This window comes from Mauremys mutica, chromosome 9, assembly GCF_020497125.1.
Source record: "Mauremys mutica isolate MM-2020 ecotype Southern chromosome 9, ASM2049712v1, whole genome shotgun sequence".
NCBI lineage: Eukaryota > Metazoa > Chordata > Testudines > Geoemydidae > Mauremys > Mauremys mutica.
In genome coordinates, this window is record NC_059080.1 from 55,173,636 (window position 1) to 55,187,997 (window position 14,362).

The 14,362-nt window shown below is 44.8% G+C and overlaps 1 protein-coding gene across 4 annotated transcripts in view; it reads right to left on the reverse strand.

Moving 5' to 3' along the window:
* The window catches only part of VPS8 (VPS8 subunit of CORVET complex), a 254,665-nt gene that overhangs the window by 20,246 nt on the left and 220,057 nt on the right, over positions 1 to 14,362 (reverse strand). For all 4 annotated transcript variants that reach the window (XM_045030079.1, XM_045030078.1, XM_045030077.1 and 1 more), the window contains 2 exons: positions 12,609 to 12,778; positions 9,453 to 9,621 (listed from right to left, as the gene is read on the reverse strand). In XM_045030079.1, coding sequence (XP_044886014.1) covers positions 9,453 to 9,621; positions 12,609 to 12,778 — 339 coding nt within the window. The remainder of the gene's footprint in view (positions 1 to 9,452; positions 9,622 to 12,608; positions 12,779 to 14,362) is intronic.

Sequence of the window (14,362 nt, forward strand, 5' to 3'; positions counted from 1 at the left end):
TATTTCTGAAAATCCACCTTGACTTCAGTTATGATGGAAAATTCTCCTCTTTCTATTGACAGGCCTCCTCAGTAATTGATTTATACCACAAACTCTATCTCCCTCAGGGAAAATAAAGGGCTAGTGATACTTTTAAAATGTGAAAGCAGTGGCCTCCAGTAGTCTGGTGCTCTGAGATTCATAGATTCAAAGGCCAGAAGGGATCATTGTGATCTTCTAGTCTGACCTCCTGAACACCACAAGATATAGAATTTCCCCAAAATAATTTTTATAGTAGATTTTACAAAAACATCCAATCTTGATTTAAAAATGGTCAGTGATGGAGAATTCACTATGACCCCTGGTAAGTTGTTCCACTGGTTAATTACCCTCACTTAAAAAATTACATCTTATTTCCAGTCTGAAGTTGTCTAGCTTCAACTTCCAGCAACTGGATCATGTTAGACCTTTCTCTGCTAGACTGAAGAGCCCGTTAGTAAATATTTGTTCCTCATATAGATATTTATAGACTGTAATCAAGATATCCCTTAACCTTCTCTTTGTTACGCTAAATAGATTGAGCTCTTTGAGTCTATTACTATAAGGCATGTTTTCTAACCTTCTACAATTTATCAATATCCTTCTTGAATTGTGGCCACCATAACTAGACACAGTATTCCAGCAGAGATAGCACCGGTGTCAAATATAGAGGCAAAATTAACTCTCTACTCTTACTCAAGATTCCCCTGGTTATGCATCTTTTGGCCACCACATCACAATGGGAGCTCATGATCTGCTGATTATCCACCACAACACTCAAATCTTTTTCAGTCTCAGCTTCCCAGGATAGAGTCCCCCGTCCTGTAAGTATGGCCTGCAGTCTTTGTTCCTAAATGTACACATTTAAATTTAGCCCTATTAAAACACATTGTTTGCTTGTGCTCATTGTACCAAGTGATCTAAATCACTCTATCAGTTATCTGCCCTCTTCATCATGTACCACTCCCCCAATATTTGTGTCATCTGCAAACTTTATCAGTAATGATTTCATGCTTTTTTTCAAGATCATAGATAAAAATGTTAAATAGTGCAGGGCCAAGAACTGATCCCTGTGGGACTCTACTAGTAACACAACTGTTTGATGAGGATTCCCCATTTACAATTACATTTTGAGACCTATCAGTTAGCCAGCTTTTAATCCATTTAATGTGGGCCATGTTAATTTGATATCTTTCTAGTTTTTTAATCAAAATGTCAGGTTGTACTAAGTCAAAACTCTGTTTTAATACCACTTGAGCCAACATGACTTTCTGACATTACCTAAAACCACCTTTTAAAAAGAGTTCTGGAACTTTATGTTTGGTTCTGGGCACTAGGTCACAACTGGATGAGTCCAGTAAACTCAGTTTTATTTTGTGTTTGTGTTCAATTCATTCAAATATGGTAGAAACATTTTATCTTGACAGATGCTGATATTTTTGTTTTTGGATCTCAAAGGGAGGCAAAAATCAGGTTTAGAGTGGAAACTCAGTTGCCACCTTAACTAAGAAATGGCTCTCACCAATCCATAATAAACATGAAAACACTGCTTTATTCAATATGAAGTTAAAGTAAAAAACAATGGTAGACAAAATGTGTATAAACCCCAGCATTCAGCCTAAGGCAGCGGTTCTCAAACTGTGGGTCGGGACCTCAAAGTGGGTTGCAAATCCATTTTAATGGGGTTGCCTGGGCTGGCTTACACTTGTTTGGGCCCAGGGCCAAAGCCCACGCCCTACCGCCCAGTGCTGAAGCTGAAGCCCAAGCCCCACCACCCAGGCTTTGGTTTTGGCACCCACCCCTGGGGCTGCGGGGCTTGGGTGGGCACAGGGTTCAGTCTCTCTTCCTAGGATGCAGAAGTTCCATAAATTCATGGCTTCTACGCATAGCAAGTGAGACCTGGCTCCTCCTTGGTGACTGATGTAAAACATGCAAGTCACATTGTTGGTGAGAATAGAGATTTAGGTTTCTCGTATGAGTGGGAGGAAGTGTCGGCATGTGTTGTGTACCGCGTGGAGTTCCAGGAGATTGATATGTAGTCAGGTTTCCGTCACAGCCCACTTGCCTTGTACATTGTGGTGACCCAAGTGGGCACTCCAACCTATCAGGGAGGCATCTGTTATAATAGTCACTGATGGGGGATCTTGTTGAAAGGGAATCCCGGAGCATACATTCCCTGGCTGTGTCCACCACTGTAGGGAGAGGATAACCCTTGGTGGTAGTGTCACATGTCTGTTGAGAGAGTGTTTGCTGGGTGCATAGACCATGCTCAACCAGTGCTGCAGACAGCACATATGGAGTCTGGCATACTTTACTATGAAAGTCGTAGCTGCCATATGTCCCAGAATCTGAAGGCACGTCCTCACTGAAGTTTGTGGGCTGATGTTCACTGTGGAAATAAGATTGATCAATGTAGTGAATCTGTGGTTTGGTAATATTGCCTTGGCTTGTATGGAGTCTAGGTTGGCTCTGATAAACTCCAATTGCTGGGTTGGTTCCAGGGTGGATTTCTTTTTGTTTATATGTAGACTATTTGTTGAAACAGGTCTATTGTGGTCATCAGCATGCTTGCTGTTTCTTGTTGGTTGGCACCCTGAGAAGGCAATCGTCCAAACAGGGGAAGATTATGACTCCATTGTGTCTTAAATGTGCTGCTATTACCGTGAGCGTTTTTGAGAATACGCGGGGAGCGGCAGACAGTCCGAAGGGAAGACCCTGTATTGGTAGTGGTTGGGTCCTACTGTGAACCTCAGGAACCGTCTGTGGGCAGGATGTATTGTAATATGGAAGTATGCATCTTGGAGGTGCTCTACAGCACCCAGCAGTAGGAGGTGGTCTACTTCGTGTTGCAGAAGGTGCTCATGAGAGGGGTCCCTGAAGAGGGATGGGGAAGGGGGGAGGGTAGGGAGAGTGACTGTTAGAGGAATGGTGTAGCTAGATTGTATGATATCCAAAACCCATTGATCTGTGGTTATTGCAACCCAGGCATGGTAAAATGAGCGTAGGCAGTGACCAAAAATTGTGGGATGGGGTATCTGTTGGCGCTAGAGGTGTGGGGAGATCGTGCATACCCTCGACCAAGACTTCAAAATTGTGGCTTAGATGTAGATGGATGGGTGGACGAGGCCTGGTTCTGTGGACCTCGTCGTCTGAGCCCTTTGTTTGGGTCTGTTCTGAGTGAAGTATCGTTATTGTTGACAGTTAAACGAGGTGTCTTGAGACCTCTGGTATGGTGTAAAGAGAGGGCATTTGTCAGGTGGTGGGTGTATGCCTAGTGTACGCAGCGTCGCTCAGGAGGCCTTCATGGTATGGAGGACGTTGTCTGACAGAGATAAACTATTCTCATCTCAAACAAAGGGGAGATCCTCCACTTTTAGTTGTAGTTCTTTTGGAATTCCTGAAGCCTGCAACCATGATGTTCTTCTCATAACCACAGCTGTTGCGGTTGTTCAGGTAGCTGTGTCTGCTACACCCATTGAAGCTTGAAGCACTGTGTGGGCTATTAACGGACGCTCTTTGATAATGGCGTTGAGCTGAGGACATTTATGCTCAGGGAGGTCCTCCACGAGCTCTTGTATTTTACTATAGTTAGAGTAGTCATAATTTGCTAGTAGAGCAGAACTGTTGAGTAGTAGAGCTAGTAGAGCAGAAGGGTGACCGATGAGTAAACTTTCCGCCCAAAGAGGTGCAGTCTCTTGTGTTCTATAGCTTGCAGTGAGGAGCGGAAATGAGGCTGTTTACTGTGCTGATTAGCAGCCTTTACTACCAGAGAACAGGCCTGAGGATGTGAAAACAAAAATTCCATGCCTTTGGCTGGAACAAAGTATTTTCTGTCATCCCATTTGTTGGTGGTTGGTGCTGATGCTGGTGTTTGCCATATTACCTCTGCAGGCTCTATTATAGCCTCATCCATGGGGAGGGCAATCTTGGTCGATGATGCCGGTTGTAAGATTTTTAACAACTTATGTTGTTTCTCTTGCACCTCATGTAAGGCAATTTCTTGGCTGTTTGCTACTCTTTTGAAGAGTTCTTGGAACTGTTTCAGGTCATCTGGTGTCATAGGGGTAGATGGCGTCATTGCTTCGTCTGATGCGGAAGATGAGTATGGGGCAGGTGGTGAATCATCCAGGTCTGCCTGAGATAGTATCTCTTCCTCTTCTCTCTCTGTATCAGGGGGGTCAGAGCTTTCTCTGTGTGGTAATGATGGGTGTACTCTGGAACCTCTTGTTGCTGGGGAAGGGGGACCAGAAGAGGGGTTCTGGTATGTGGGCCAAAGCCCCCATTGTGGCCATTGCATGGGGTAAGGTGGTAAAGGGTAAGGCCAGTGCTGTGCATACCAGGGCTGTGAATGCTCAGAGGGATGAGGCTTAGGCTTCACAGCGTTCCATGTAGGTCTCATCTGTGATGGGGATGAACGTTAAGAGGAGAAGCGGTTGTGCTGCACGTCTCCTTCCTTGCCACTATGCATGGAGAGTGGTGCAGGAGATGAAGGGTGGTACCGTGCTATGGAGCTTGGGGAGTGTTCGGTGCCGAGCAGTGGTGACTGCGGTACCAAAGAAACTGCTATGTCAGCAGGATGCAGAAGTTGCATTGATCCTGCCTTGGGGTAGACCGCTGGAGTGCTGACCAGTGCTGGATTTGGCTTGTTAGGCAGCAGCAAGTCTTGGGTTGGTGCCAGTGGTGGCAGCATTGATCGCGATGCCACTGCCTGTGCCGCACTCTGCACCGGGGTAGTTGGTGCTGTGGAGAAGACTTGACGTCTCAACTCCAGTGCAGCGCATTGGGGCTCGGCAGGGGTCTGCTGAGGGACGGTGCCGGAGGAGCCCAGTGCCTCCTAAGTGCTCACTCTGTATGAGTGGAGCACTGAGGGTAAAGACCTCGCTGGGGAAGCTCTCTTTTTCTAAGAGCCTTGCTGGAGAGGTCGAGTCTCGATTCCTGGCAGTTTTGGAAGTCGGAGCCTTATCAGAGCTCAGGGATTTCGGTTTATGAAACTCCCCGGAGGACGTCTCTTGCGGAAGTTGGGAGGGATTTCTCCAGCAGAAGCATTTTCAAGCGGCGATCCCTGTCACGTCTTGCCCTTGTTGTTAAGTCGGTGCAATGTATGCATTTGCGGGAGATATGAGTTTCTCCCAGACAGCGAATGCAGGATGTGTGGCCGTCAGAGACCAGCATCAGTTCACGGCAGGAGTCACACTTTTTAAATCCTGTTGAGCCCAGCATGACTGCAGTTAAGCCTCTCCTGCCTCTTGAGAGATAAAGGTGGGAGTTAATTGTAATGATAAATTGTAGAAACTGTTCCCAAACGGGGAGTTAAGGAGATAAAAAGTTGTCATCTTTCTTCCCTTTTACTTTTGGGGGGGGGGGGGGTGTTAAGAAAACTCTCTAAGAGGAACTAACAAAACTATGTAATTATATATAGACTAAAAAGAAGTTCCTATGCAACTTGTAACTTTTTTTTTTCCTTCAGAAAGTATCAAAGAGAGCACTGCTGCGGACCTCCGTCTGCAGCCAAAGACGGTTGAGAAGAAACTGAGGGGACAGTCGGGGAGCGCATGCTACAGGAGGTGCCAATGGCTGCACAAGACGACTCCTGTGCGTGCCCTTCCCCCGACCAAGTGCTGCTACAAGAAATCTCCAATCTCTGGTGCATGGACGGACCGAAACCTAGAGTGGAGCACCCACAGGGACACCACTCAAAGAAGAAACCTTCCTTCTCCCATTCCCTGGACACTCTTCAAACCACCCCTCCCATGCCCCACTGAATTTTACCAGTGTTTTAAAGGGGGGTGAAAGTGGCTTTTCTGTTGCTTTGACTGATGGCAAGCTGAGTTAATCTGTTACATAATTTAATGCTGCTGAGTGGTCATTGTTATAGGATTCTAAGGCCTGGTCTACACTACAACTTTAGGTCGAATTTAGCAGCGTTACCTTGATTTAAGCCTGGACCCGTCCACACAACGAAACCCATTTTTTCGACTTAAAGGGCTCTTTAAATTTATTTCTTTACTCCACCTCCGACGAGGGGATTAGCGCTGAAATCGGCCTTGCCGGGTCGAATTTGGGATAGTGTGGACGCAATTCGATGGTATTGGCCTCCGGGAGCTATCCCAGAGTGCTCCATTGTGACCGTTCTGGACAGCGCTCTCAACTCAGATGCACTGGCCAGGTAGACAGGAAAAGGTCCGTGAACTTTTGAATTTCATTTCCTGTTTGGCCAGTGTGTTTGCAGAGCTCATCAGCATGATGTGCACGCTGCCGGGGCACACTGCCCATCCCGTACTTTGTGAGAAGTCTATGACCATGTCCCTCTAGTCACCGTGCTGCCGTCGCCTCCTCGCCTGGTTTTGCGCGAAACAATTGTCTGCCATTGCTCTGACGGAGGGAGAGGAGACTGACGACGTGGCTTACAGGGAATTAAAATCAACAAAAGGGGTGGCTTTGCATCAAGGAGAAACACAAACAACTGTCACACAGAATGGCCCCCTCAAGGATTGAACTCAAAACCCTGGGTTTAGCAGGCAGTTGATTTCACAAAACAAATTGAGTCAATTTCTTGTTTTGATCCATCTATCTTTTACATCTTAGGCTGGCAGCAGACGGTGCAGTACAATTGCTAGCCATCGTCATCTCCTGGCTGCTCGGCAGAAGATGCTACATTACGATTGCTAGCCATCATCATCTCATGGCTGCTCGCCAGAAGATGGTGCAGTTCGAGTGCTAGCCATCGTCATCTCCTGGGTGCTTGGTAGAAGATGGGAATGATCTGGCCGAATCACTCCCATGTCTGCCCAGGCGCCCCTGACCAATCTCACCGAGGTCAGCTAAAAGAGCACCCAGGAATATGACGACGATGGCTACCAACTGTAATGCACCGTTAGCTGCCAAAAGGCAATGAGCTGCTGCTGCTGTGTAGCAATGCAGTCTCACGTCTGCCAGCACCCAGGAGACGTACGGTGACGGTGAGCTGAGTGGGCTACATGCTTGCCGTGGTATGGCGTCTGCACAGGTAACCCAGGAAAAAAGGCACAAAACGATTGTCTGCTGTTGCTTTCATGGAGGGAGGGAGGGAGGGAGGGAGGGAGAGGGGGGCCTGACGACGACATGTACCCAGAACCACCTGTGACACTGTTTTTGCCCCATCAGGCATTGGGATCTCAACCCAGAATCCCAATGGGCAGCGGAGACTGCAGGAACTGTGGGATAGCTACTCACAGCTACCCATAGTACAATGCTCCGGAAGTCAACGCTAGCCTTGGTACTGTGGACGCGGTCTGTCAACTTAATGCACTTAGAACATTTTGTGTGGGGACACACACAATTGACTGTATAAAAACGATTTCTAAATTCAGCCTAAGTTCATAGTGTAGACATACCCTAAGTTTCTTTAGGGGACATAGAGCATTTGTATTGGCAATTTTATTGTTTAGATGTAAATACAGTTTTAATATATTTTGTAAATAAAAATATTAAAATTGTACATGGTTAAAATATTGAAGTGCCACAACTTAAACGTTTGTTATGCATTTAAATGATAAACATTACAAACTTGAGTGAAGAGCCTGGGGACATGAAGAGCTTTCAGGGGGTGAGAACAAGAGGGGCTCTCAGGGCTCTGATAAGCCAGAGCCAGCCCTGGTAGGAGGAGAGAAGAGCTAAAGGGCACTTCCTCAAAGACCACTGGCTCCAGAAAGCAGGGAAATGTGAAGCGCTTTCCTACTTGCTGCTCCTGCAGTGCTAAACAGCTCTTCACACCCTCCACCTGTCTCACTGAGCTTTGCCCCTTTTTCCAGCTCAGCCCTGTCCCATCCCTCAGCCAGCTGCTCTGTTGGGGTTTGTTTCTTTTTCACTAACAGATCCATTCCATAACGATGAAGATATTAAATAGCAGTTTCTCCACACACACCTCACAAAAGATTAGCCTTTGCTCAAGTGCCTGCAGACCAGTATAGATGAGTGCCACTCAGCTTTCTTTTTTAAACTAATTGTTTTCTGAGAAATTGGTGGTCAAAAATTCATGAGATATTGATTTAAAATGTAACCTCAGTAACTTGAGTTATGGCAGTTAATCTAAGTACATTTTTAATCTTCTAATTTTTGAAATAACAGAAAAAAGTAATATAGCTCTCTTAACCACTCAGATTTTCAAATTAATACCTTGACTTCAATCAAAAATTAGAGAGCTATAACATATGGCTTACAATAGAAGCCGAGAAAGCCTTAATTATGGATTCTCTACTGCTCTTCCACAATACATACTACATAGAAGCCGCACACTTTTCATTTGATAAAATTTGTAAATAAGATGTTTGGGTCATAAAATTAATCTATTCTCAAGGCTACGGAAGATTTTCCGTTCCCATTTAAAGGACTAATACAGTATGACTGCTGAAGCTGCACTGTTCTCTATGTATTCCTCAGAGATTACTTCTTAAAAGTTTGTCTTCTAGCAGGAAATCTCATCCCCCCGTGCCCCCCCCCCCAAAAAAAAGCTGATGGAAGATGACTAATGCTGTTAGCTATCCCTTGATCAGAATTGATTTGGCAGAAGATGAAGTAATCTCCTAGAAAATAATTTGAGCAAAACACCATAACAATGTACTCAGTCACTGATTTACTTTGCTTTCAGAAGTGGAAATGCACTAATGGTCTGTGCATGTGGTAGGATGTTTTATTTTCAAAACAAAGCAAATGCACAAAATATCTAGATGTATTTAGGGAAAAGTCCGTATCTCCACCCTCTCTGTAACATTCAAAGGCAGAACTCTGCTCTCTGAGATGCATAATTCAGAGGAGACATCTTGGCAAGGCATCCATTATTTATTTTTACTTGCAATTTGTGGTATCAAGCCCAGGAGAAAGTAGGAGTTTGCACGGTCACAGTTTATTTCTGGCTGCATTAGGTTGAAAAAGGCTTCCACCAGATGTCGATTTTCTTATTGGCTCGATGCAAACTGACAGCAGTGATGTATTATAGCCAATCATCAGTAATTTCCTACTATTCTGAGTTTGGTGCCACTACCATCATCTAGATTTTTTTTTACAGTTTCCCACCACAGAAAAATGGTCAGGCTCAGTTTGGAGTAGGGTGCAGGAGGTGGACAGAAGATCTTGTCTCCTGGGAAGGAGGATCAAAGACTCTCCAATATCTACCAGGTCAATAGCAGGTCTGCTAGTGAGCCTATACAAAACACTGTTAACATTAATGTAAAAGAAACTGCCCCCAGGCCTGTTCCAGGCCCCCACATAGCAGATGAAACAGGAAATGTATCCACCAGGATGTCACTCTGTGGGAGCTCAGCCTCCTTTCTTATAGGGTTCATCTCTGTAAATGAAGCTAAGCTACAAAAATGAGATGAAATTCACTAATAATCTAGAGACAACAAAGACAGTTCAGCTTGTTAGCACTCAGGGACAAACCCTCCCATGAATCCTACCTGTGCCAGAGATGCACCATTTCCCTTTTTCAGCTCCGAGAAATTCTCACTCAGTTTTCCTCCTTTGTTACTCGAGTTGCATTTATAGCAAGTCCATCTCATCTGTCCCTTGGTTTCTATGCCACACTCTTTACTCAGCAGACAGAGTGAGTGGTACAAATGGCCACAACTGTAAAAACAAGAGAAGAAACTTCATTATAAACTTTTAAAATGTGATACTATTAAATAATATTAAAACTAAAAACTCTTATTAAGGCTAAATACAATGTCATGCTACTGAAAAGGGAGGTTTTCCCGTTGATTTTCAATTAAGAAAAACAGGGCTGCTTACCTACAACAATAGTTCCCAGTATATAAAATGCCTCCACATTTTCACACCCTTGGATCAAGAGTTGTACAAACCCAGAGTCACTAAAAGCAAAGAGAGCCACAAAAGAATCACATCTTTTGACAGGGATCGCATCCATAATGCTTTGCACATACAGACCATGCCCTTTCATTTCATGATGGCCTGTTCAGAAGCAAGAATTTCAAAGAGGGGAGATAATGAGTGTGAAACTGTGGTGGCAATATATTCTGAGAACAATAGTTACAGGTAAATAGTTACAGGCCTTCAGATGCTGAACAATTGCCTCCTGGTATCTGTTGAAGTTCAGCTACCCTCATACCCTGATCCTGAGCCATTGTTGATCTCAGGGAGGAATCAAGCTGGGGCTGACAGTGTCACTCAAATAGCTCACTTCCTTTCTGTAAGAGAGCTTTTGGGGCAGAAATGTGCAATAGCCCAATACTATCCTCTAAAGTCGTTACCCACCTTGTTCAATCTGCTGCTGGGAACAGGGGTGAGGGTATTCTAGTTTGCAGTGTTCTCAGCAGGAAGACATCTAGGTCTATATTTGCATCTCTTCCAACCCTGCTAGTGCAGTAGAACAACTCACCCAGTGAAGACTGGGATGTAGAGGAGGGCTAGCTAGCTGAGACTCAATCCAGGGAAGAATTGAACAGATTTACTTACCTGGTAATTTCCTTTCTTCGACAATTACTCTATAATAGTCCTTAAAGTGGGTTTTCCTTCCCTTGTGCACTCGGGACACATTCCACAGGAAGAGACATCCCAGACTGAATCAAGTGGCCACTAACAAATATCCTGTCTGACAGCAGAAAGAACCAGCTGCTTCAGAGGAAGGTGGAAGAACCCCTTAGTGGACGGAAGTGCTCACAGAGGCAGTGTGGCTTGGTGGCCAGGCACTGGACTGGAACTCATGAGACCTAGGTTCAATTCCCAGCTCTGCCACTTGCCTGCTGGGGACCTTGGGTGAGTCACTTCATCTATGCCTCAATTTATTCATCTGTACAGTGGGGATAATGATACTGACCTCCTTTGTGAAGCACTTTGAGATCTACCGATAAAAAGCACAATATATAAGAGCTAGGTATTATTCTATGGCCCCACTGACAATAATGAACTGTTACTGTGGGGTCCACACAGACAGTTATCCCTGGTCTATACTTAAAATTTAAATCACCCTGATCGCTGACCTAACAACCAGTTCTAGACATGGCTAGGTCAACAGAAAAATTCTTTGTCAACCTACTGCTTGCGGAGCTGGATTACCTACGTCAAAGGAAAAACCCCTTCTGTCAGTGTAAGAAGTGTCTGCACTATGGCGCTACTGCAGCTGTCATGCTGCAGTTCCTATAGTGTAGACGTGCCCTTAGACCACAGCAGGCTAGTATGGACAGATTGCACCCTAGCTTGCTGTGAACTAAATGTTTGTGTAGTCAAGCCCTTAGTCTCCAGTTACAGTAAGGTGGCTCTTCCCTATGGTCCCTCCTGGCGTAAGTGCTTCCCAATTCTGCTAAGCCTCTCTCCATAGCCCACCGTGGAGACCCTTTACTGGCACCTCCAGCTCTCTCTCAGTCTGCTGGCCCACAAAGGAAACTTCTTAAATGACCCTGTAGTGGGGTGGTTATCCTGCTCCTGCCCTGAAGGGCTTAAAACAGCCCTGGGAGAGGGCTGTGGCAGGGAAAGCAGCAATTAGGCTGATTGGGGAAGCAGCCGCAGCTGGGCCACGCCCCAATCAGGCCTCAGATGGCCCTATAAAGGCCAGGGAAGCCAGGAGCAGAGGCAGTCTCTCTCTAGCTGTAAAGGAAGATGGACCTAGCAGCAGGGACCTGAGTGGAGCAGGGCTGGGGAAAGGCAGAGGAGCTGTGGAGGCTCCAGCCTGGAAAGCCCGAGGCTGCGGCCCAGCAGAAGGCCAATGGGTACTGGGGGTTGCAGAGAGCAGCCCAGGGGTAGGCAAAGGCAGCAGGTCCAAATCCAGCCTTGCTGGTGATGAGCAGGCGGATACTGCAGTCTGCCCCAGGGCGCGGGGGCTAGATGATGACTGGCAATAGCTGTATACTGAGGCAAGGTGAGGATAGGGGGTGGGGGTTCCCCTGGGAGGGGAGATCCTGAGACTGAGGGGTGTATGGCGAGGGGGCTGCACCCCAGATAACAGGGCACCGGGTCCTGGGAGGGATACAGAGGCCCAGGGCAGCGGAACACCAGTCTGCAGAGGGCGCTCCGGAGGCTGGATGAGCTAATTCCCCGAGACAACCAGCAGGGAGCGCCACAGTGAGGAGTCCTACATGGTTATAGACCCTTTAGACAGGTTTCACTTATTTTAGGATTTTGTATGCATCAAGAGGAATTGGTGACAGGTGCAATGTAAAATCTAAATAAAATAAAGATGTGAACTCCAGTTACGGGAAATGACTAGTTTTTTTTCCTTTATCAATTCCTTTCATATATAGATCTAGGCTTATCAATCAGGGATGTGCAGAAAAAAATTGCCAAAATGCATGGTGCTAGCCAAGTAATAATGCTGGCAAAATATGTTTCCTAAGCACCCTATGATCTCCTTACATACTTAAGGCAGAGAGATACAGTGATGGCAACAGCTCCATTACAGCAAAAAGAAAGACCTAGCCTGAGTACCTTTGTAGCAAGCCTCAACACTCAAACAGTAATACTCAGGGTATCTGTACAATTACCTAATCTTTTGAACTTCTAAAACAAAGATTTGGTTTGAAAGTTGGATAAAGGTTTATGGCAGTTCCTATTTCACCATCCTTATGTTTAAAATATGAACATGCACATCTTTCTAGCTTTACCTGAAGACAATGATTTCATCAGCCATCTCTTGCCTTCTCTTGTATTGCTGCAGACAGATACAGCAGTAATCCTGCTTTGGGTTAAGCCCTCTAGTGATGGAGGCTCTCAAGTTACACAAGGACCAGTGGAGATCGTGGTTCAGGAGGTTAGTAGTTGTCTCTAGAAGGGTCTGTGCAGGAAGACAATTATGTCATTTTGTCACCACTCTGCAGAAATTCGATATGTAGTAATTTATCGTAGCAAGCAGCTTATGAAATTACTAAAAGTAAAAGTGTAGCCTCTCTTTATACACTCTGTATCTGCTACCCAGAAAATACAGTACCCCTTTATCTCCCCACATATGTTAACAGAGACTATAACTTTTTGCTTTTATCTATTCAAGTAATTCATTTACAATCTTCGTCTTTCAGTGGTTTTGTTCAAGTTCCAATGGAACTGACACATTGTGATTTTGCATACTCCAGGCTTCCTTTCGTGTTCTCCATCTTTACACAGTACATTTTTTCAGAGGGAATTCCTAACATCCATTTTATGATAATTATAGGGAGTATAAGGGTGAGGGGGGAGGAGTAAACTCAAATATGCTATACACTTTAAGAGTAAAAAATGCTGAGAATTCCAGTCTGCCATAATACTGACAATTCTGTCTTGCTGATTTGTACACTTTTAAAATGGAATTAAAAATCAGAGGCATTTCACTGTTAGGAATTTGTTTCCTAGGTTGTTGCACACTTTGCTCTCCTGTTTGTGTTCTCAGAATATATATAGAAGCCCATTAAAAAAGAAATGAAACTGTTAAAGACCTAAACATCTACAAACATTCTGGGTAGTTTTTTGGATCTCACAGCATTGTAAGGAGGAAATCAATAGTATTTTTCTCTAATACAAGTTCAAAGCACCCATCACTGGCATAGGAGCTTTATCATGTCCATTATCCATAGGGGAGTTTTATTATTATACTTCAGTTCATTTGCAAATTTGACACCATCAGCTCAGGATTAAACAAAGACTGTGAATGGCTAGCCAACTACAAAAGCAGTTTCTCCTCCCTTGGTGTTCACACCTCAACTGCTAGAAGAGGGCCTCATCCTCCCTGATTGAACTAACCTCGTTATCTCTAGACTGATTCTTGCCTGCATATTTATACCTGCCTCTGGAAATTTCCACCACATGCGTCTGACAAAGTGGGTATTCACCCACGAAAGCTCATGCTCCAATACATCTGTTAGTCATTAAGGTGCCACAGGACTCTTTGTTGCTTTTTACAGATCTAGACTAACACGGCTACCCCCCTGACACTTATTATTACACTGTGATCCTGTATCATTGAATATGACCATTTATATAATTGATATAATTGACCACTCTTATGCAATTGCAACAAATCTGGTACAAAGTATGTCATGTAAGATGTCAATGGAAAAGTTAGGTTTTGCTAAATATGAATATCCTGGTTGAATCCATGTATCATCTTTGTATCAAAAGTTATGAATATTGGCCATGGACTTGTATCTTATACATGTGTTGTATTCCTGAGTAATACCCACCAGATAAGACTTGCATCAAGGCCAGACAGTTGTGTGTTGATGGCCCATTAAGGACACTTAACTCTAACAAGGGGCCATAGAAGAAACTTATCCCACCCAGTAAGCCTTCATTTGGATACCATAAGAATATACAGAGCAAGAATATGGGCAAGGACTGCCCCTGTGAGTCATCAAGCCATATAAGGACATGTGACCTTGGATTCCAT